This window comes from Podarcis filfolensis, assembly GCF_964270895.1.
Source record: "Podarcis filfolensis genome assembly, chromosome: 5".
In the NCBI taxonomy this organism is placed as follows: Eukaryota; Metazoa; Chordata; class Lepidosauria; order Squamata; family Lacertidae; genus Podarcis; species Podarcis filfolensis.
The window spans coordinates 59,737,104-59,757,907 of record NC_139608.1 but is presented as its reverse complement, the minus strand read 5'-3'; the positions used below and the strand labels follow the sequence as shown (position 1 = coordinate 59,757,907).

The 20,804-nt window shown below is 40.6% G+C and overlaps 1 protein-coding gene across 18 annotated transcripts in view; it reads right to left on the bottom strand.

The window, feature by feature from the left end:
* Positions 1-388: 388 nt before the first annotated feature.
* The window catches only part of JAKMIP3 (Janus kinase and microtubule interacting protein 3), a 108,740-nt gene continuing 88,324 nt past the window's right edge, over positions 389-20,804 (bottom strand). For all 18 annotated transcript variants that reach the window (XM_083616881.1, XM_083616867.1, XM_083616884.1 and 15 more), the window contains 2 exons: positions 17,998-19,195; positions 389-1,121 (listed from right to left, as the gene is read on the bottom strand). Coding sequence is in view for 10 of the 18 variants with exons in the window: in XM_083616867.1 (XP_083472993.1) it covers positions 19,151-19,195 (45 nt within the window). In the remaining 8 variants the exon portion in view is untranslated. The remainder of the gene's footprint in view (positions 1,122-17,997; positions 19,196-20,804) is intronic.

Below are 20,804 nucleotides of genomic sequence, written 5' to 3'. Positions count from 1 at the left end.
CTTAGCTGAAGGTAGAAGTGTGGGCCCTGCTGGAATTAGCAGGAAAGTAGTTAGTTGTTATGGAGAAAAAACTGAGTGTAGCTCAGGGATAGCAGCAACCATGGGCATAACCCATGCCAATGTATTTTGATGGGAGAGTTAGGCATGTGCTTACCATATTGGCCTGAATATAAGCCTCACTTTCCCCCCAAATTCTGACCATGAAAAGTTAAAGCGCGGCTTAAATTCGCGACCTTACAAAAATTGGCTTTTACAATATGGCTGCTGAAGCAGACATATGGTAAAATGGAACGGACGTGAGTGCCTGCAGAATTTTAAGGGAGCAGCTTATATTCGGGTATTGTCTTTTTCTCTCTCCGCCCCTCCCCGAATTTTAAAGATGTGGCTTATATTCGGGCCAATACGGTAAATATCTCACTCAATGAAAAGAAATGGTTGTTAAGGCTGCAAGGCCTACGCACACTTCCTACTAGAGCATACGCCCTACTAAGTTAAGCACTTACATCACTAGGCAGAAGTATTTAACTCAATGGGACTTCATACTCTCCCAGGTGTGCTTAGGAGGACTGTAGTCTTAAGTGTCATTTCTGAGTAAACATGCTTAGGCTCATGCTGCATAGGTGCTTAACTTCAGAAGGATCATGTGGTGTTCAGGAGCAAAAAGGTATTATGAGTATGAAAACACTAACTTCCTTTATATTTGTTTTCAGCAAAATTTTCTATTTGGGCACCGCTTTTTTCATAAAGATCTAGAGTATCTTCTAATGACCAGATGTGGTACCAATATGTCCATTGAATAGGCTATATATTTTCCCCCAAATGTTTCTTCTGTTTTTCTTCTCCCATTAATGCAATAATTTTCAGTGTAGTCTCCGAGATCAGTAGTGGATCACATACTGGATAAATGTCAATTTCTGGAGCAGTTGTTTTGAACAAAAACTGAAGCTAAATTTGTTAACAGTAGCACACATTTTGGAAGTGTTCAGGGGCCAGCAAAACTGGCCAGAATTTACTTTAAAAGGGGGGCGGATCTTTAACTGGTGTTTTGGGGGATTTTGCATACTATATTTGATGAATCTCATTTGGGACCATGTTTTGCAGCATCACATCCTGGTCTGAATCTGAAATAAAGTGCACACACGCACACACACCAGAAAGGAAAAGGGAAAAAGAAGAAGACAGTAACTACAAAATGCTCATAGTATAATATCGTCCTGCATGAATTGTGACACACCCAGCCAAACACAGTCAGTCTGCCATTTATGGAAGCCTATCAAGTGCTTGATAAATGCCTGCTTTTTGCTATCTTTTGGGACTCAAAAAAGAGGAAGCTTGGCAGTCATAATATGTGTCTGGTGAACTATATTGGACTTAGTGGACACTGATGTTTTGTTATGAAATTAACAAAGAAAAGGATGGAAACAAAGAGGAAATGCAACCACTGGCTAACATCTCTAATCTTTCTACATCATAAAAGAAGTTCTAAGGATGGACAAGTCAAAGGATGAGCCACTATCCTTCATTGTACTAGTGAAATGTGAGAAACCATAATTGCTGATTGTCCATATGGCCTGATTAAACACAAATCATAAGCCTTCCCCTTAGGTATCTATGTTATGATGTAACTGAGTTTATGGACAAGGAGAGTGCAGGGAATGATGCAGTTTTATATTAACAAGGCTGCAGCACAACTGAGAAGCCAATCTTTTTTGTATCCATTAATCAAAAGATTTATAAATCTGAGAGGAAACTACAGTATGTTTCAATCAAATGGGGAAGGAAAGATGTAAGGCAACATCAAAATAGTGTTAGGTTCAGAAGTGATGGAACCAAAGGGATGTTTAAGCAAGCCTAAGACATTTTGGTTTGCACATATGGTACCCAGTTTCCACATATTTCCCCCTCCAGCTGCAACACCTCCACCACATCCCATTCTGTTCCTAAGGGTCCCCAACCATCAGGAGCTGCTTTTGAAAAGCACAGTTGACTGCAATGGAAAAGAGGGGATGGGGGACCTCTGTTCCACAAGGGAAAATCCACTTGAGTTTCTTAGGGTTCATCTCACTTTTTATGATCAGCACCCAACATACATATAAAAACATGAGAAAAATAAAAGAAATCAATCAGTAAAAGAAAATCAGATGGGCCTTGGAACCTTGGAAAAGAGCTCTATAAAAGACCTCAGGATTCTCAACATTTTACAATAACTAGGATCCTTTGGGGAATAGTAAAACTGATATAAAACCATTGAACTAGTGGTGATATACCCTGACATTTCTCCCATTTTTGCCTTACCCCACGGAGAGGGAAATTGATGAATATTTTGCAGCTGGCTTGGGGATCCCTAATGCATGCAACTACAGATATTCCTCTTTCTCTCTAGGGACAATGATGAACCAACTGCCTTCTTCCATGCTATCCTTGAGATGAAAATAGCACGGAGCACATGGAAAAGCATAAAGAAAAGGAATCAACCCTCTCTTGCACACATAATTTAGAAACAGATTACAACAGAACAACAACACCCAGTACAAGGTGCAGAAATCACTTGGCAAATGATGTAACCAGAATTTATACATGTAGGCTTCTACTGTATATGTGGATTTCTGGCTACATCAAAGCTTCTGTCAGTGACAATCAGCGTGGCTGTAAGTATGGAGGAAACCCGTCATCTGACTACAGCCAGGCGGCACTACTGATGATAATATAGAAGTCACATTTCAAGTTGCAAGCTTGAGCTATTGGGGCTCACTTCCAAGGTTCTCAGAGATGCTGGTTTGAAGCAGTGAGTATCACTGAGGACATGAAGTTCCTATATAATCTTCTCCTTTCATTTACATGAAATGAATGGAAAATCCAGGCTCACACATATATGCCTCAGCTTGCATCAGGACATAAATAAATATTTTAGTTCTATCAATCAGCAGAGACTTTTTTGTGTGTACATCATTGTCTTTTAAAATACCCGACATTTTTTGCCCTCAGCCTTCCATAGCTTAAAATAAAAACACTCTTTTTCAGAGTCAAACAAGCAGGAAAGTTTAAACTAAGAGCTGATTTTTGTTTAAGTAAGCACTGAAGTTAAAACTCAAATGGGTATGGAAAATGTAAGCTGGTAAGTACCGGTAATGTTTTAAAGAGTTGGTGTGGTTATTGACAGACAAGTTAATATTATAAAGATGAATGCTAAAATAAGCAGTCAAATCAATCTATGATAGATAGATGATAGATAGATAGATAGATAGATGATAGATAGATGATAGATAGATAGATAGATAGATAGATAGATAGATAGATAGATGATAGATAGATAGATAGATAGATAGATAGATAGATAGATGATAGATAGATGATAGATAGATAGATAGATAGATGATAGATATAGATAGATGATAGATAGATAGATAGATAGATATGATGACAGTTTGTTTAAACTCATCACTCTGATCTGAAAATCACAGGTCCCATGATCTCGCCTTTAGTAGGAGGGTATGAGGATAATCATGAATGGATAAAACGATTTCCCATTTGACACTCAGCAGATGGTCCATCTGTCCTTGCAGTCAATTCTCAACTGGGCATTAGACATATAAGCCACCATATGGCTAGGAAACACAGACACTATGAGCATCAGAAATGGGTTACTTTTATAAATATGTTTTGGAGGGGGCAAAGGAAGAGAATAAAATTTACCTGTAAATGTGGAATAATTAACGATTTGTAATAGTTTACAATGTAATGATTGTCCCAAGTAGCGGACATCACAATATATGTGCAATCTTTTTTAAAAAAAGTTTTTAAATTTAAATCATTTCCCTCCAGTGATAGGAAGAAATGCATTTCCCCTTCACCATATTTATTTTGTAAGGATTTTTTTTCTAAACCTAGACAATAAGCATTATTGGGATTTCCCCATAAAAAAACAATTAGTTATGCAAACATTGGAACTGAGCAAAAATAGCAGCCTATTGCCAGAACACACACACACACACACACACACACACACACACACTATCCCTTATATTTTTTCTAAATGAAAGCTAAAGGAAGATGTGGGATACAGTGCTACAATTACCACAGAGTGAAAAAAATACTGAAGGAAATCAAAATTACATTAGAATTATTATTTGAAACATCAAAATAAGCAGTATACTGTATAGGAATAATCTGTCCTCAAATCTGTATAAGACAAAAAGGTTAATGCTGAGCATAATGCCTGGAGACCAGTTCTCAGTTCTGGGGAAAACCTACTATTTTAAAGTATGTTTGGTTCAGAAGAGATTGTGAGATTTTTAACTTGAATTAATATAATCATTAACTATTATTTAGATGACAAGAAAAACAGGACACACCATTACAGGCTTGTCAAATGATGTGGAAATGACTTAAAATCGCCTAAGAGACAACCCATCATTCAATAACAGAAGGGGGATCTGCTATGAACAAAAAGTAGGCACAGACCACAAACTATGCAGGGGATATTCTTGCAAGACTCAAATGCTACCAGAGTTTCAAGATCCTTGCCAGGACTTCTGTGTGGATGGAAATGCTTAATACTCTTTCCCCAGAGGCTGCTCCTAGTGTGAGTGACACAGCTGGCTTTTAAGCCTCATCCTGTTTCATTTCAGCCTCACCAAACTGAAGCTCCACATATTTCTAGATTGAGTGTGCAGGACTAATCCTCAGGATGGTGATCCTGTTGAGGATAGATGCCTTCCTTAATCCAGAATCGGCAGCTAGACTGGTGACTGGGAGTGGCCGCCGAAACCATATAACACTGTTCCTGAAAGACCTACATTGGCTCCCAGTACGTTTCCGATCACAATTCAAAGTGTTGGTGCTGACATTTAAAGCCCTAAATGGCCTCGGCCCAGTATACCTGAAGGAGCGTCTCCACCCCCATTGCCTGGATACTGAGGTCCTTCTCTGAGGGTCTTCTGGCAGTTCCCTTACTGCAAGAAGTGAAGCTACAGGGAACCAGGCAGAGGGCCTTCTCGGTAGTGGCACCCTCCCTGTGGAATGCCCTCCCATCAGATGTCAAGGAAATAAACAACTATCTGGCTTTTAGAAGACATCTGAAGGCAACCCTGTTTAGGGACGTTTTTAATGTTTGATGTTTTAATATTCCGTTGGGAGCCGCCAAGAGTGGCTGGGGAAACCCAGCCAGATGGGTGATGCATAAATAAATAAATTATTATTATTATTATTATTATCCCTACTATTGTATCCATGGCTATTTCTTTTGTCATAGACAGGGTGAGGGCCATGCATGTCAGCACCCTATCCCAGTTGCTACGGCAGATTATGTTGATGCCTGTAATAGTTGTAGGGTCCCAAGAGTCTGCCTTTCAGGTGCCCTGGAGACTTTCCACAATATTTCATCTCTCAAGGTACACTTTTTAGATAGATGATAGATAGATATAAAGTTGTTTGTGGTTCCTTCAGTTTTCAGTACACCACTTAGAGAAATTTATAACATATTAAGTGGTATAGAAATTAAGTAATAATAATAATAATCCCACTGCACCACAAATTTTGACAAAAGTAATGCCTATGAGATAAAAGTAGCCATTTCTTATAGATATTGAGGTGCTGAACACGCATATGACAATATCGGCTACTGTTTCTTAGAGATCCACAATAGTTTATTATATACTCAATAGTAGCCTATGTCCTCCAGCCCAAAGTGGAGGCCAGCCAATCAGCTCCCACAGGAGGGTAGACAATGCTCCTGGGCTTGGTGTGAGTCCGGAATGGAGCATCCATTTTAGCAGCAGCAAGGAAACTCAGATCAGGGAGCCACATAGAGCTCTTCATGCCTGTCTGCCAGCTCTCAGGACTCCCCCTCAGGCCACACCCCATCCTAAGCTTTCTAATGCCCTCTGCTAGTCCAGCATGGCTGGAATGCGTCCTTGAACCATGATCATGCCTCTTGGGAAGACCATGTTTTTAAAATAGTGCAAAAGCATGAGAAGGGCAGGGCATACATCTCTCAAATGAAACAAACATTTACTGATGAATTCTCTACTTGTGCTGGAGCAGCTCAACCAGTCAATGTTTACTATGCAGGGGATATTAAGATTTATCACATCAGCTTTTCAAAAGTAGGAAACACTAGAACCAATGTGAAGTGGATGTTCTTGAATAAGGAGTTGTTGCTATCTTTTATGAGGCCATGATGTTGTAGGGCAATGGAAATTTTACTTCAGATAAGGGCTCTTAGCTATCTGAAGTCAAATAGATGCCCCATCCAAGTGGATAGGGGTGTTTGAGAGCTCACTTAGTGTAGATGCTGCTGTGGATTATAGCTTCCAATCAGCACCACTTCAGGATGTGCATGTATTCAATTGCGGTGCTCTTTGAAAGAGATGACTGAAGTGAGTGACAAAGGGCAGACCACATTTTTTGCTATTGCCACTGTCATCTTTATGGGCTTGCACAGGAAATTAAGCCAGAGATAGATAAAGGCAACATACGTTTTGAAATACAACTCCTTTGAGATTCTTAAATGAACAACAGACTAGTAAAAGTTCAGATGCAAAATGACGTGAGGGTCTGTAGCATCATTAAGCCTTAAGAAAATCAGATGCAGACAAGCTATAAAAGTGTGGCTCATAAAAGAGCTGATGCACTGATGTCAGGAAGTAGTGAATAAGGCTGCTGATTAAGCTTATGAACGTAATCTCCTCTCTTTCCCTGCAGTTCTAACGGTGAATGTATTTGGGAAGGATATGTTGACCCAAATGGGATATGGAATTATCTACTTCCTGGAAGATCAATTCCACAAGTAAATCTGAAAATTACATATTTAATATCTTATTGTCCTTAATCAGTTCCAGTCTGAATTCACCATTCCTAACCACTGGCAGGTCTATATAGCAGAAGATGCTACACTAGGTAACCAGGCGAAGATTTGCTTGAATGCAAGTAGAATCCCCTATGAAATTGGGGGTCTTGCTTTATTGACCAATTCCATTCCAGAACACAAACTGGAACTGGTCCAGATAATGAAATGGATATGAAGTATATGCCAGATATATAATATGTGATGTGCATTCAGGATATATAATAAACACCTACTTTTTTCTGCAGAGGGTTGTTTTAGGCTTTGAAAATCAAATGAGACCATCACTGCACTTAACGAAATATTTAATGCACTTTCCCCATATCCGTCTGTCTAAACATGTCCAAGGATAACTGCATTTTTACAAGCTTATGCTATGAAACAATGCAGCTCAGACTGCTGGAAACAAATTGGATCCCTATCCCAGAACAGTCACTGAAGTGGTTATCGCATGATTGCCCCCTGGAGTTAATGCATAACAAAGTACTAATTACCGCACAGGGCAGTCAGTTTGCATGATAAGAGAACGGGTGGTCCACACAGCCTTTTGGCATCCTCTTAACTATAAATGCTTGTAAGATGAAAGGACAAACAGCTATTAGAGGGAAAGTTCCATAGATGAACATGGAATTGGAGAAGTGGATAGATACCAGGTAGGAAAATTAAGGGTCTGACTTCAAGCTATTCAAGCTACACACTTCAAGGTTATAGCAGGAAATTCAGGTCGACAGACACTCTTCCTACAATTCACACTTTTGAATATGGGGTGGGGGGAGGAATACCCCAGTGGCATGAGTTAAGGGCAGGATGTCAACTCAGATTTTCTGTTCTAATCCCTTTCCTCCTCTTGGGTGAATAAATACGTTTAATGTGATTGAAACCCTATTCTCTTTGTGAGCACCCTTTGATACCAACTTTCAACTGAAAACTGTTCAGCTTTTTCAATTCCCCCTTTATGTGGATTCGGAAAACAGAGTTATAAATTCACCATAGTCTAAATTTATCGTGCTGTCTAAGGCTCATTTTTCAACAGCTGACACAAGATAGAGGACTCTGCTTCTCAGAGCAATCAGCCCCTTTTATCAGCGCAGCCCACAACTTTGATAGATAGGAACAAACCCAAATTGTTGAGGTTTTTGGTGGAAACATACCCCAAAAATAGAGATTTTAAGCTTTTTGAGCTGTTTTCACCTGCTTTTTCCATCCCGTCATACATCTGGTTTCTCCCTGACATTTTGCCAATTTGGCAAAAATCCCCCCTGGCGTCATTTTTAAACTTGGACATGTCAGGAAAATTCCTGACATATGGCAGGCCTAGGAGAATGTCAAGTGTGGGGTAGTTGGGTATTGCTTAGGGGAAACCAACCTTGTAAGCCAAATTAAGATCCATCCCAGGTGAAATGAGACCCACTAGATGGAGATTCCCCACTGCTGGTATTGAGGGCTATCAAAAAAAGGGTATAAATTCGGAATTATGGCAAGTGATTACTACCATTCCACTTCCCACCCCTGTGAATGCTTCGGTGGATGGCCATATACCCTACTCTGACATCTCTTTGGAGGGCTGTCAGAGACTAATCCTATGTTTGAAAGGCTGTCTGTTCCAAGTCTGGTTTTTAAAGATGAAGCACCCTATGAAGGGAGTTGAAGTTGTCCATCAACAGTAAGCATCTCAACAGCAGACTGAAAAAGCACCGGACCACTGTTTTCCCCACTATGGGGAAATATATTGCATTGCTATTCAACTAGGGTAATTATTGCTAGCCTTGCCACTATATATGTAATTTAGCATATGCAAATTTTAAACAAATATGTGTCTTTCCTTGTTCTTTTCGGTGGTGGTTTTCCCCTGCTCTCTTTTTGGTGATGTATAAGTGGCCAATTAAATTCCATCCAGTGAACTTTCATGGCAGAGCAGATAAATCTTCTGCAGACGTATCAAGAGTTCCATCCACAACATTGCACACATATGAATCGGGGAAGTAGGTCACTGCAGCCTGCAGCAGTTCAAAAGCTACTTTATCATACACTGCGTTTAAGCCAAGCAAAGTTTTAGAGCCCTGCTGGCCATTGCATATCAGCTGTACCTTTCATGTACACATTTCTACAACGTGGACATAAAAGAAACAAAGCATTCAAATAGAAAGGAAACTGGGACAGCCCAGGAAACAGATGGCTACGCAGGGAGCAAACCATGACCTCAGAAAATGTGGGTATCATTTTCATCACTTATTCTCCTAGGTTTGTGGCTAAGTAATTGGATTAGATCATTATAATCTGGATTTGAATGTACAAGCAGCACAAACACAATTTAGACAATTATGACTTAAGATGGTCTGACGAGAATTTCTGACGGGCGCCTCATCAAATAACACTGTTGTTTGAACTTCATCTAGGACAATTTACACACTGCCCGATCTTTATTGTTTATAATCAGGGCTCACAAATGTATATCAGATGGATATTTTTTTTAAAAAAAACAGCAACCCTAAATCACACTGTTTGCATACCAGAACTAATCAAAAAACTAATTTTTTGATTCCATAAAAAATAGTTATGTATTTACAGCGAATGTGCCCCTTGGAAATTTAGTCTGGGTTTTTTTTAAATAACCTCATTTGCTATGCACACTGATTAAATATTCATTAATAATAAATAGAATTAAAGAGGCTTGCTGACAAATTATATTTCTCCCTGACTAGAACACGCACACACAAAAGAGACAGAACTGATTGGATTTTAAATGGCTTTCTATATTTCTTTCATGTTTAAACTTCAATGTTTATCAGGGGAAATGAACATTTTGACTAATCGTTCATCTCCCCACCCCTTGCCTGACCCGAAATGGGTCTAACAACTAAATGTAAATAGTTTGTATGTATATAAAATGTTTGCACTTACAGGCCACTAATTAACATTCTTGAAATGATTTTCTGCCATAGAGAGAGTCAAATCCCCATTGTCATTTGCAGATCAGGGGTTTTTATTTGTAAACACACACACACACACACCACACCACACCACACCACCTTACTGGGGTCTATATTTGTAAAGGACAAAACTACACTAGCATTCACCTAGCTGTGTTTATAATGATACAAAACCTGAAAATAAAAAGGAAATAAAGGTAGGGTAAATCAGTCTACAGTACTAAAGGATACCAGAGTATGTGTTCCTCCACTGGTGGAGAGGAGCTCTACAGACAGAGTGGCACTTGTGCCTTAAGGGGAACTGGTGATGTGTTGCTGGCAACAGCTCTCGAAAGGAGGGTGTGCTCAGGATGATTGTGGGAGTCCTTGGATATAAAAACAACTTGCCCTTGAAAATGGCAAAGCCATGCCAGCCTTGAAGCACAGTGATTTTCCATGCCACTGATGTCAATCAAAGGGAAAACGGGGGGGGGGGGAGGAGAAACAAAACAGAGACCAAAAATAAATACAAACATTCTGCAAGAACCTTCTGCCCTGGCTGGAGTGAGCTAACAGGATATAGGAAGCAGTAGTTCCTCCATCGAAGGAATTAGCCCTTGTACCTTAGGATTGCTCAGCAAGTCTTGGGGGGAGGGGGCGGAATGCAATGTTATACATTCAGTCTGAGTTCAGACCTCACTTCAGAACTGAATCAGCCTAGCAATTCAGTGGGATGGGTATCACAGGCACTGTATTATGGTGGTTCATATTTTCAAGGCCATGTTCTGAGAGTAGCACTAGGTGAGTGCTCCTTGGCTTCCAGGTGCTTGTGCTATGGGATTTCATAGGGATATCTGTAGGATAACTAGCCTCATATCACCAACAGGCTTAAATCTAAATAATGCATGAAGGGGTTAAAACCATAGAGCAAGCCGTCCTGCCAGACATAGCTCACCTTGGGAAGGACTAGGCAATCAAGCCTTTGTTCCCTTCTATCTGAGAAGTTCAATGTGTGAGGACGTCTGAGCTGGTTGCTCCAAGCTCAGATTGCATGGTTCTAACAAGCCACTCTTGAATTCATATACTAATAATTTAGGAACTTCCACTACTTTGGAACTAAGCCAATTTTTACTGCCTGTGCAACTTTTCTGATTGATGTATGGAAAAGCACATGAACCTGACCTTTGAAGAATTTGTAAGTAAACTATTTTCAACTTGCCAAATGTGTGGCCTTTTCCCTATGCTGGGGGAAGAGGGGAACTTTTTAAGGGGACACTTTTTGGAGCACAGAAGGGCACGTGTTTTAAAGGTCTAACACACTTTACTTTGCTGCATATTTTGTGATTTTTTAACTTTGCTGGGGTTCTCTCAGCAAAGAGAACTTGCCCTAATCCTGGATCTTGTCATCCAGGGAATTATCCTTTTATACCTATTTTTTCCTTGCTACCAACACTATCTTCTCCCCAGTGTTATGTAAAATCTTTATGAAGTCATTGGGAATGGTCATTAGGAGCTTTGGAGCAAGGTGTCACCAGTATGCTGATGACACACAGCTCTACTTTCAGGGAAGGCTGTGAAAGCTTTAGGTCACTGCTGGGATGCAGTGGTGGACTGGATGAGGAACAATAAACTGCATCTGAATCCCAAGGAGACAGAGGTTTTTGTGGTGGCTTGTTCCCATGTCTGAGAAATAGGTAAATTACTTGTTCTGGATATGGTCACACTCCCCCTGAAGGAGCAGGAGAGAAGCTTGTGGGTCCTCCTTGATACCTCTTTGTCACTAGAGCCAGCAAATTCCACAAGAATAGCCATGCTAGCCTATAGAATAGGGATGGGGAACCTGTGGCCCACCAGCTATTGCTGGACTAAACATCCTAATCATTGGCTCTGCTGGCTGGAGCCGATGGGAGTTGGAGCCTAATAATATCTTGAAGGGAATTAGTTCCCCATCCCTGCTGTACAACTTGCTTAGTGCTGCAGATGAGCACAGCTTGTCTTTTGGATACTACTGGCATTGTGAATGTGAGGGGGCAGAGTATGGAAGGTGAGGGAGCCAATGAAGATCACACAAGGGCTTCTTGGAAATAAATAAAGGTAAAGGGACCCCTGACCATTAGGTCCTGTCATGGCCGACTCTGGGGTTGTGGCGCTCATCTCGCTTTATTGGCCGAGGGAGCCGGCGTACAGCTTCCAGGTCATGTGGCCAGGATGACTAAGCCGCTTCTGGTGAACCAGAGCAGTGCACGGAAACGCCGTTTACCTTCCCGCCGGAGTGGTACCTATTTATCTACTTGCATTTTGACATGCTTTCGAACTGCTAGATTGGCAAGATGGAAATAATTCCTCATTAATAACGAAATTTGCTATTAATATTCTCAATTATTATTCATAAAGCTGTGTTTGCCAAGAGCCCTCTAAAGAAAGTTTTATATCCAGCAAGAATTGATGCAAAATGGGGCAAATGAAGTAACTATTCACTAATTTGCCACTTTCAAAACCCCAATGCAAACGTGTGATGTTGAAATCCACAGTTTTACCAGCCAATTAAATCTTGACCCCAGGCTTCTTCCGAGCTTTCTTTGTTATATCGCCTCTACACTCATGAACCAAGTGTGTTCAAGGCCCTTCTCTTATTCTAGAGGTGCAGAGAATGGTAACCCTATAAATAGTCCTCTCAGGGCTCGCTGCCCAGTTGTAGAATGCTCTCCTCAGGGAAGCATCCCTGACACCTTTACTGTTTGCTTCTAGGCAGTTAATTCTCTGCATATTTTTAGTGGGTTGGGGTTGAAGTAGATTTGCTTCATGAATATTATTGAGAACAGTTTATTCTTATTCCTGTTGTAGATCTTGTCACAGACAACAACCTTTCCTCATACAGAAGTGCATTCTTGCACTGTTATGAAAGATGGACAGAATGCAGTTGGTGCTTTTGCACTCCTGGAAGAATTTGTTTACCCAGTACAGTGGTACCTCGGGTTACATACACTTCAGGTTACATACGCTTCAGGTTACAGACTCCGCTAACCCAGAAATAGTACCTCGGGTTAAGAACTTTGCTTCAGATGAGAACAGAAATCGTGCTCTGGCGGTGCAGCAGCAGCAGGAGGCCTCATTAGCTAAAGTGGTGCTTCAGGTTAAGAACAGTTTCAGGTTAAGAACGGACCTCCGGAATGAATTAAGTACTTAACCTGAGGTACCACTGTAGAAGCATCTGCTAATGTAAGAGGTGAAAGAGGCAATTTTTGCTGACTGCTCTTTCTCAGTTACCTTCCACCCTGTACTGGAGAGTCCCTCAACTCCCCAGAGGCATTTTTCTTTTGGGGTGTCTGTGGGGAACGACACGACTAATAAGCAAAGTTTGCCTGCCCTTCTCTCCTGTTAGCAGATGCTTCCATTGAATCAAAAGCTCTCCTGTTAGTGTAACTGCACTTCCTGGGTTCCACCCAATGACTACAAAGTTATTTGACTGATAAATAGTGAATATGTCAATTACAAATCACCTAGTGTGCTAAAACAGCCTGTATAAGATAAATAATGCAAATGCTGCTTGTAGTATTAATTCCCCAAAGAGAGTAAAGTTCAGTAACAATTCAGTAGGACTATGCGGGCTCTAAATGAAAGAGAATGGATGCCACATGCTCCTATCTGAAAAATACATCCACCTGATCTTAATTACACATCGCCCATTAAAAACATTATTCATGGAGAAGCTTGAGTCACTACAGTGCTGATCAGCACCCTTTTTCCTTTTATTGTTCCCAGAAGCAACCGTGTTCAGTCATTCTCTTAGCCCCTGCCATGTGCTTCTGTTTGAAAAACGGAACTTCCATCAAAGCAGGGTTTGTCTAATCAATGAACCTTGTCAAGAGTCGGGCAGGTTTATGTAGCAATCACAGGCTGGTCTTTTGGTACTTCTTGAAATGATAGGCTCTCTTGCCTGAAGACATTTCCCAAAGCTTTCCCAGCCTACAAACACAAATGTGACCAACCGCTATAAAACAATGGCCTCTTGTCTGCTGGCCCCTCCCAGTGAATCGCTGGCAGATGGGAGCAATCAATTCTTTACCAATAAACGCTATCACTGCCTCAAACGCAACAGCTGTGAAGAAGCTTAACAGATGTAAGGGCTTTTTAAAATGGTAATTAAAGTGGTTAACCCTTATAGTCTAGGAAGATGCCACTGACTAGAAGCAAAGGGGTCTCAGAAGACCTTTACGGACTCAAAAAGCTCAGGAATAGTCACTGCTGAAAAGAGATGCATTTCATAGAATCATAGAACTGTAGAGTTAGAAGGGACCACAAGGATCATCTAGTCCAACTTCCTGCAATGCAGGAATATGCAGCTGTCCCACTCAGGGATCAAACCTGCAACCTTGATGTTCTAACCAACTGAGTACCAAAAATATGGGTACATGTTTGTCCCAGGCAAATTTTGTGAACCACTGAATGATCCTTTAAGTATGTTTGTTGCATAGGTATTTCTTGACTTTTTGGACATATACCAGTGAATGCTAACTGTCTCATTTAAGTGATTGTCAACGTTCACATCTGTGAGTTTTAAAGCTTTATTTTAAAAATGCCTGGGATTTTCCTCATTCACATGTGAAATGTCAACATTTAAGACTTTCGCTGTACCAAGCTACTGGTGCCTGCATGTATACAATCCATACAGGCATATTGTGGGGTGAAGAAACTTTCATATATTTTAATACGCACGCTTACCTATTATACCATTTTATTCCATTGTTTTATTGTATATCAGACAACACCTGGATTTCTTTTTTTTGTTAATGTTAAGCAGTATAAAAATTTTCTAAATATATAAATATTATTTCCATATAGAGAAAATCTGGAACGTGTACTGGCTCTGAAACAGCGTTATTGTTTTAATACTAAGTAACAGTTTCGTAATGAGTGAAACATTTCAACTTTCTGTAAAATGTGGTTTTCAGATTTATCTGCCTAAGGCCATTTATTTTTCCTTAACACAACTGGATGAGGTACCCTCTGATGAAGGTCTGCTTGCTATTGACATCTTAACTGACCATTTTAATAAAGCAGAGGTTTTTGTTTTTATTTTTTAAAAAATTGCTTAGTAAAGCCCAGCAGGGAAATTTATCAAATTGTTTCCCAGTGGGAATAAGTAATGAGAAACTGAAGCTTCACTATAACCAACCCATTTCCCCAACTGTGCTACAAAAGCTACATTGGGCTCAAGCGCCAACCGTGATGTCATTATTCCTGCCTCAGGAACTTTGTCTAATCTCATCATAGAAGGTTGTAAATTCAGTCTGGCAGTCTCAACTCCAAGCATTTCAGCTTCTGTAAAATGGCTGGAACACTGAAGCAGAAGTACCAGACATACCTTGCTTATAAACTTTCAGGCTTTTTGTTGTTGTTGTTGTTTGCTCAGGGTTAATCTCCACTGCCATATTCATTTATGAATAAACCTTCAAACACATTTTTTAAATGAAGAAGTCATTTGAAAAAGGTTAGAATATATCAGCTTCACAATCTGTCCTGAGTGCTCACTGGAAAGAGAGACTGTGAAGCTGAGGCTCCAATACTTTGGCCACCTCATGAGAAGAGAAGACTCCCTGGAAAAGACCCTGATGTTGGGACAGATTGAGGGCACAAGGAGAAGGGGATGACAGAGGACGAGATGGCTGGACAGTGTTCTTGAAGCTACCAGCATGAGTTTAACCAAACTGCGGGAGGCAGTGGAAGACAGGAGTGCCTGGTGTGCTCTGGTCCATGGGGTCACGAAGAGTCGGGTATGACTAAACGACTAAACAACAACAAGAATATATCTTGCATTTCAGTCTGAAAACATATCCACTTTCCTCTCAGCAATTAGCAACACAGCTAAGAGAAGCTCAAAGTGCTCAGTTAATCACAACGACCACCTTTGCACATCACAGTAAGCCGCAAACCATCGTTTACTGGACATGAGGAGATTGCAGCCCCTTAACTCCTCCCTTCTTGTATTGGGAAGAAGCAAACCATGAAACATGAGATAGCATTGTGTCACTCCAAATGAACAATGGTGGTAAGTCAGCATTTGTTCTTGATTTAACAATCACGGTTTATCTGGAATGAAACAAATCACAACCCCTGGTTTGGATGTAATGCTAAGGCAGGGATTGTGTTTTGTTCACATACTAGCAGTAAGGAGCAAGGCAGCCCAGACAGGCATTTTCACAGTAAACCAGGTGTGGGGAGCATTTGGATCTCCAGATGTTGCTGAACTACAATTCCCATCAGTCCCAACAAACACAATCATGGATGACGGGAATTGCAGTTCAATAATATCTGCAGTTCAATAATATCTGAAGGGCCAAAGGTCCCCCTCACTCACACCTGATGGTTAGCTAGGTTTACTGTGACAAACAAATAGAGCCCATGTGATGGTCAATGTATCTTTTAAATACAGTGGTACCTCAGGTTACATATGCTTCAGGTTACATACGCTTCAGGTTACAGACTCTGCTAACCCAGAAATAGTGCTTCAGGTTAAGAACTTTGCTTCAGGATAAGAACAGAAATCGGGCTCTGGTGGCGCAGCAGGAGGAGGAGGCCCCATTAGCTAAAGTGGTGCTTCAGGTTAAGAACAGTTTCAGGTTAAGAACGGACCTCCGGAACGAATTAAGTACTTAACCTGAGGTACCACTGTATAGGTTTTTCACATTGGGATTTCAAGCTGAATTAAGTTTGGTAAAGCAACAGAGAATACTCTATAGTTCAGGTTCCCCAGTTATTAATCATATAATATTACAAAAGATAATATTTACTTTCAAGAAGTGGCTTTCGTCTACTAAACTGTAAACCTTGCCACATTTTATAACATGAAACTTGAAAAAAAATGTCAAAATGTATCTATATTCTAGATGAATAGCATGTACATTTATTTAAACTGAGGCTGAAATATTGCACACACTTACTTGGAAGTATCATGGAACTTAGTGGGACTTACTGCTGAGTAATATTTGTATGGCATTGTGTTGTAAATTAAATTTGATGAGTGCTTGACCTAAACTCCAGTGTCTCATCTACCAAAGTATAACCAATAGCTTATCGCATGTAATAGTGCAGTCCGATAAGGACTGAGCATGCTCAGTAGCTACATAATATTAAATGCAAATGAAAAATAAAAAGAAATGGGGGAAGGGAATAGAAAAGGACTGTTATGGAGGAGGGAATACTGACTGGCTAGAACCCTGAACAGATGCAGTCCTGGGAATATTGCTGCAACTTGGTGTGTAGTATCTACCAAACCCTTTCAATACGAAATAATGATATTTAACGCTACACAACACATATTATTGGTTGGAGCTCCCTCAAGTGGATGACTGTAGAAATAAAAGAGGAATGAAGTTCACCGTGTATTCTAAATACATGTAACTCTAAAATGAATCTGTTGCTTTTGGCATTACTTTCTTATACAGTAATCAAATATGCTTGGGATCATCTCCTAAGTGAAGAAAACAGCTGCTCTGCTGGCATTCAAGCAACTTCAAGAAATGCTACTGGATTTGTAATTTTTGGTGGGAACAACTTAAACCAACATATTTGCCTGTGAGCTAGTTTAGCCCAATGGAAATTTAGTGGGATCTGCCACACAAGCCAAGCTGCATTTAGGCTGTGGTCCTATGCAATCTTATGTGGGAGTAAGTCCCACTGAAATCAGTGGGACTTACATCTGAATAAACATGACTAGAATTGGGCTGCAATGCCGCAGTGCTTACTTCCTGAAGAAAGGAAGTAATGAGCGGAAGTTACTTTATGTCAATATCATTAGGAAAGATTGTGCTTAAGTGCGCTATCTTCTTAATCCGCTTTGACTCATTGCAGTTTGGGCTATCTCATTTGTTTGAAAACAGTTTTTTTGACTGGAATCCAAGACTTCACATCTCCAAAGAATAGCCTTGGGGTGGGGTGGAGTTTGGTGATGCATGGGTGGCAGGCAGCATGGGCAAGTGACACAAGCAGGGCTACGGTGCCTAGGACTTAATATTTACATATATCTATCTAATTTCCTACAGATTCAGAATTCAACTGGAGAAAAAATAGCCTCCACATTTACTGGAAGACAGTTAATACATGAAATAAACCAACCAAACACAAATAGTTATGGGTTTTAGATAACCACTGAGCATTTATCAACATTGGTTTGCATAAGGAATAGGACATTAGAATGCTTGCTTGTAAGGTGGTGAATGAGTACATAAAATATCAGCTTCTCACCTTTGGGCAACTCCTTGAGCTTCAAATTTATTTCCAGGAAATTTGGTGTTTTGACTCTGTCGTCTTCTCTCCTCTTCTTTTATTCATCTTGGATTATATTTGTATAGGCCTTTTGTATATCCAGTATTGGTTGCTTTTTCTCCTGGCAATTTTATGTGCATTGTTTTGCATCCTTTCGGTTTCTTCGCTTCTCAGGTGACACTTCCACCAACATTCAAGCTAAGAGATCTTGTGCTTTCTCATGATAGTAAGTTAACCTTCTCAGAGATTTTTCCATGACAGACCTTACAGATCCAAGCAACTTTTAATTTCTTATTTCAATCCCACTTCAGTTTCCCTGTACGCTGATGTTGCTGGCTTCATTTCATCCAGGAATTCAAGTGCATTACACCTTAATCATGGTGCTATTTTTCTACTAGCGCTGTAGACAAACTTCAATGAAATTTTAGAACAAATCTCTCTCCCTCCCCCCATTTTAATGCCTGGGAATAATTTCATATAAATGATTTCATGTGTAATGGAAATGAAACATGTATTTCTTAAATGATCACCACCAAATACAATTGCGTGTAGTTCCCCATTTCTATTGGTTAAAAAACACTTTGAAATACAGTACCATTTTTGTTGTCATTCAGCCATTCAGCCATTCATATTTTCGCCAGCCTGGAGTTCTTTGAGAATCTTCCTTCAAGACGTGTATTTAAGCAACTATGAATAACAGTACAAAGGACCGAAGTACAAAACAGGACATGTTCACTTCTTTACAGAAGCAGTTTACTGCCTGCTTAGCAGGGAACCAAAATATATCCACTTCATCTGAATGAGTTTACTGCTTTTCATGTAAAGCTGAAGTTGTTTTTGAGCAGCAAAGTCAAGGCTTCCCTTTGAGAGAAGCCAGTAGTTGTTCATCAATTGGGGGTTTGTTTGTTTTTTGGCTTTCTTCTTTGACAATTCTAATACTAGTTTGTAAAAAGTTATACAGTTACACTTATCAGAAGATCAGACTTCACTTCAAAATAAAATCCAGACAAGTTGTTCTTTATAAAAATGGTCAAAAAGAGCAGATCTCCAGTCTTTAATGTCCGAATACAGTACACAGCCTAGTTTCTTGAAAGGGCAATGTCTCTTTCCTTTCCAGCACTGGCTACCATTGTTATATTGTTCCATATGAGACAGATTTCCTAGGTTTCTCTCTGGGCTGAAAGAAAAAATATATACACAATAGAAGCTAAGTTACTTATAAAGGTAGTATGAAAACAAGACCTCTGTGTGTCTCAAACACATACCCCACTCCTTTAGGTAACATTTCAGTTTACCTTCCTCTGTCTCAGATAAACTTACTGGGGGGGGGGGACCCAATGTGCCCAAGTGATGGGGAAGATGAAGGGAGAAGGCAGCAGTTTCACAGCTGAGGAGGACCCTATAGGAACAGGATGAGGAGCCAACTGCTGCTGCCCCAGGCTCAGCTCTGATGCCCCACTGCTGCCAACTGGGCACAGGCTGTACCACAGGGGTGGGCTAACCACTGATGAATTGGGCTTTAAAAAAATAATATTTGAACAAAGCACTCAGTGAAAAGCAAGCTGGAGCATATTGGATCATACATGCACTGGTCATTTGATTTCTGAGTATGAATGCCTATTTTTGTTAAAGTTATTTAAGACACTGATGGCACAATCCTGTGCATATATACTTAGAAGAAAATCTAATGGCGTGCAGTAGGGCTTACTCCCAGGTTCATCGGGCTATGGGAGGAATTCAGCACAGCACTATTACAAGTTTTCCACCAGTGTAAGCATTTCTGATGAAACCATTCCCCCTCTCCTTTCCCAGATACTATTTTTGGGTTCTCCTTATATCCCAGAGTTGATTTAGGGGAGGTGCATGGACATATGGTGGTGGGTGGGCAGGGAGGGATGGAAGCCCCATTGCGATACAATTATTTAGCTGAACCCATCCCTTTGTTCAATGGGACTTGCTCCCAGATAATTGTTCCTTGGACTACAGCATAAATGAGCACACAGCCATTCTTTGAGCAGATAAGGTATTTCGTCTACTTCACTTTTTCTAGGCAAGTCTTGAATTCAGTATTTAAGTACAATTTTTCTGCTCTGGAATTTCTAGTCTGAAAGCAAAGTCCACCAGGTCATCTAAAAAGCACAACATCACCATGCCTTTCAGATTCTTTGGCAAGCCAACCTGGGTGAGTCCAGGCTCTACAAGATCACATGCAGCTTTACATAGCTGGCTGTCAGGCGTCACAGGATCCAGCCCCCCACAGCAGGTTGCCAGGAATGGAAAAGACAAGGAAAGTTCTTACCAATGCTGTTTATTCAATACACATAGAGAGAGGCTTAGAAATGCAGACACCTGGGGTAATGGCGTTGCTCCGAGTGAGTCGCCACCCCCTCCCACTTTCTTATTATGTGACATCATTATGTGTCCTGAAAATGTGCCTTCTGCCTCTGAGCTTTCTGCTCTCCTACTTTCAATGCCTGCTGGGTTCTGAAAGAGGGGGATCTGGAATGCTTTCTAAAGATATTATGTCTGTCGGCTATCTCCCCTCTGGTGCGTCTTCTTCCTCTCCCATTATTTCCCAGCTTTCCCCCTCATCTGCCTCTAAGCTGTGATCTCCCTCAAACCCCTGTTGTAATTCTGAACTGCCTTCTTCTTCTCTGGAAGGGTCAGGCTAGGGAGGTGGTCTCTACCATTCCTCCTCTGCCCAGTCTCTGACATCGGCTTTGTGAGACGACAGAACCAGAGTGTAGCACGAAGCAGAGGAGAAAGAGGGAACTGGAAAACAAGGA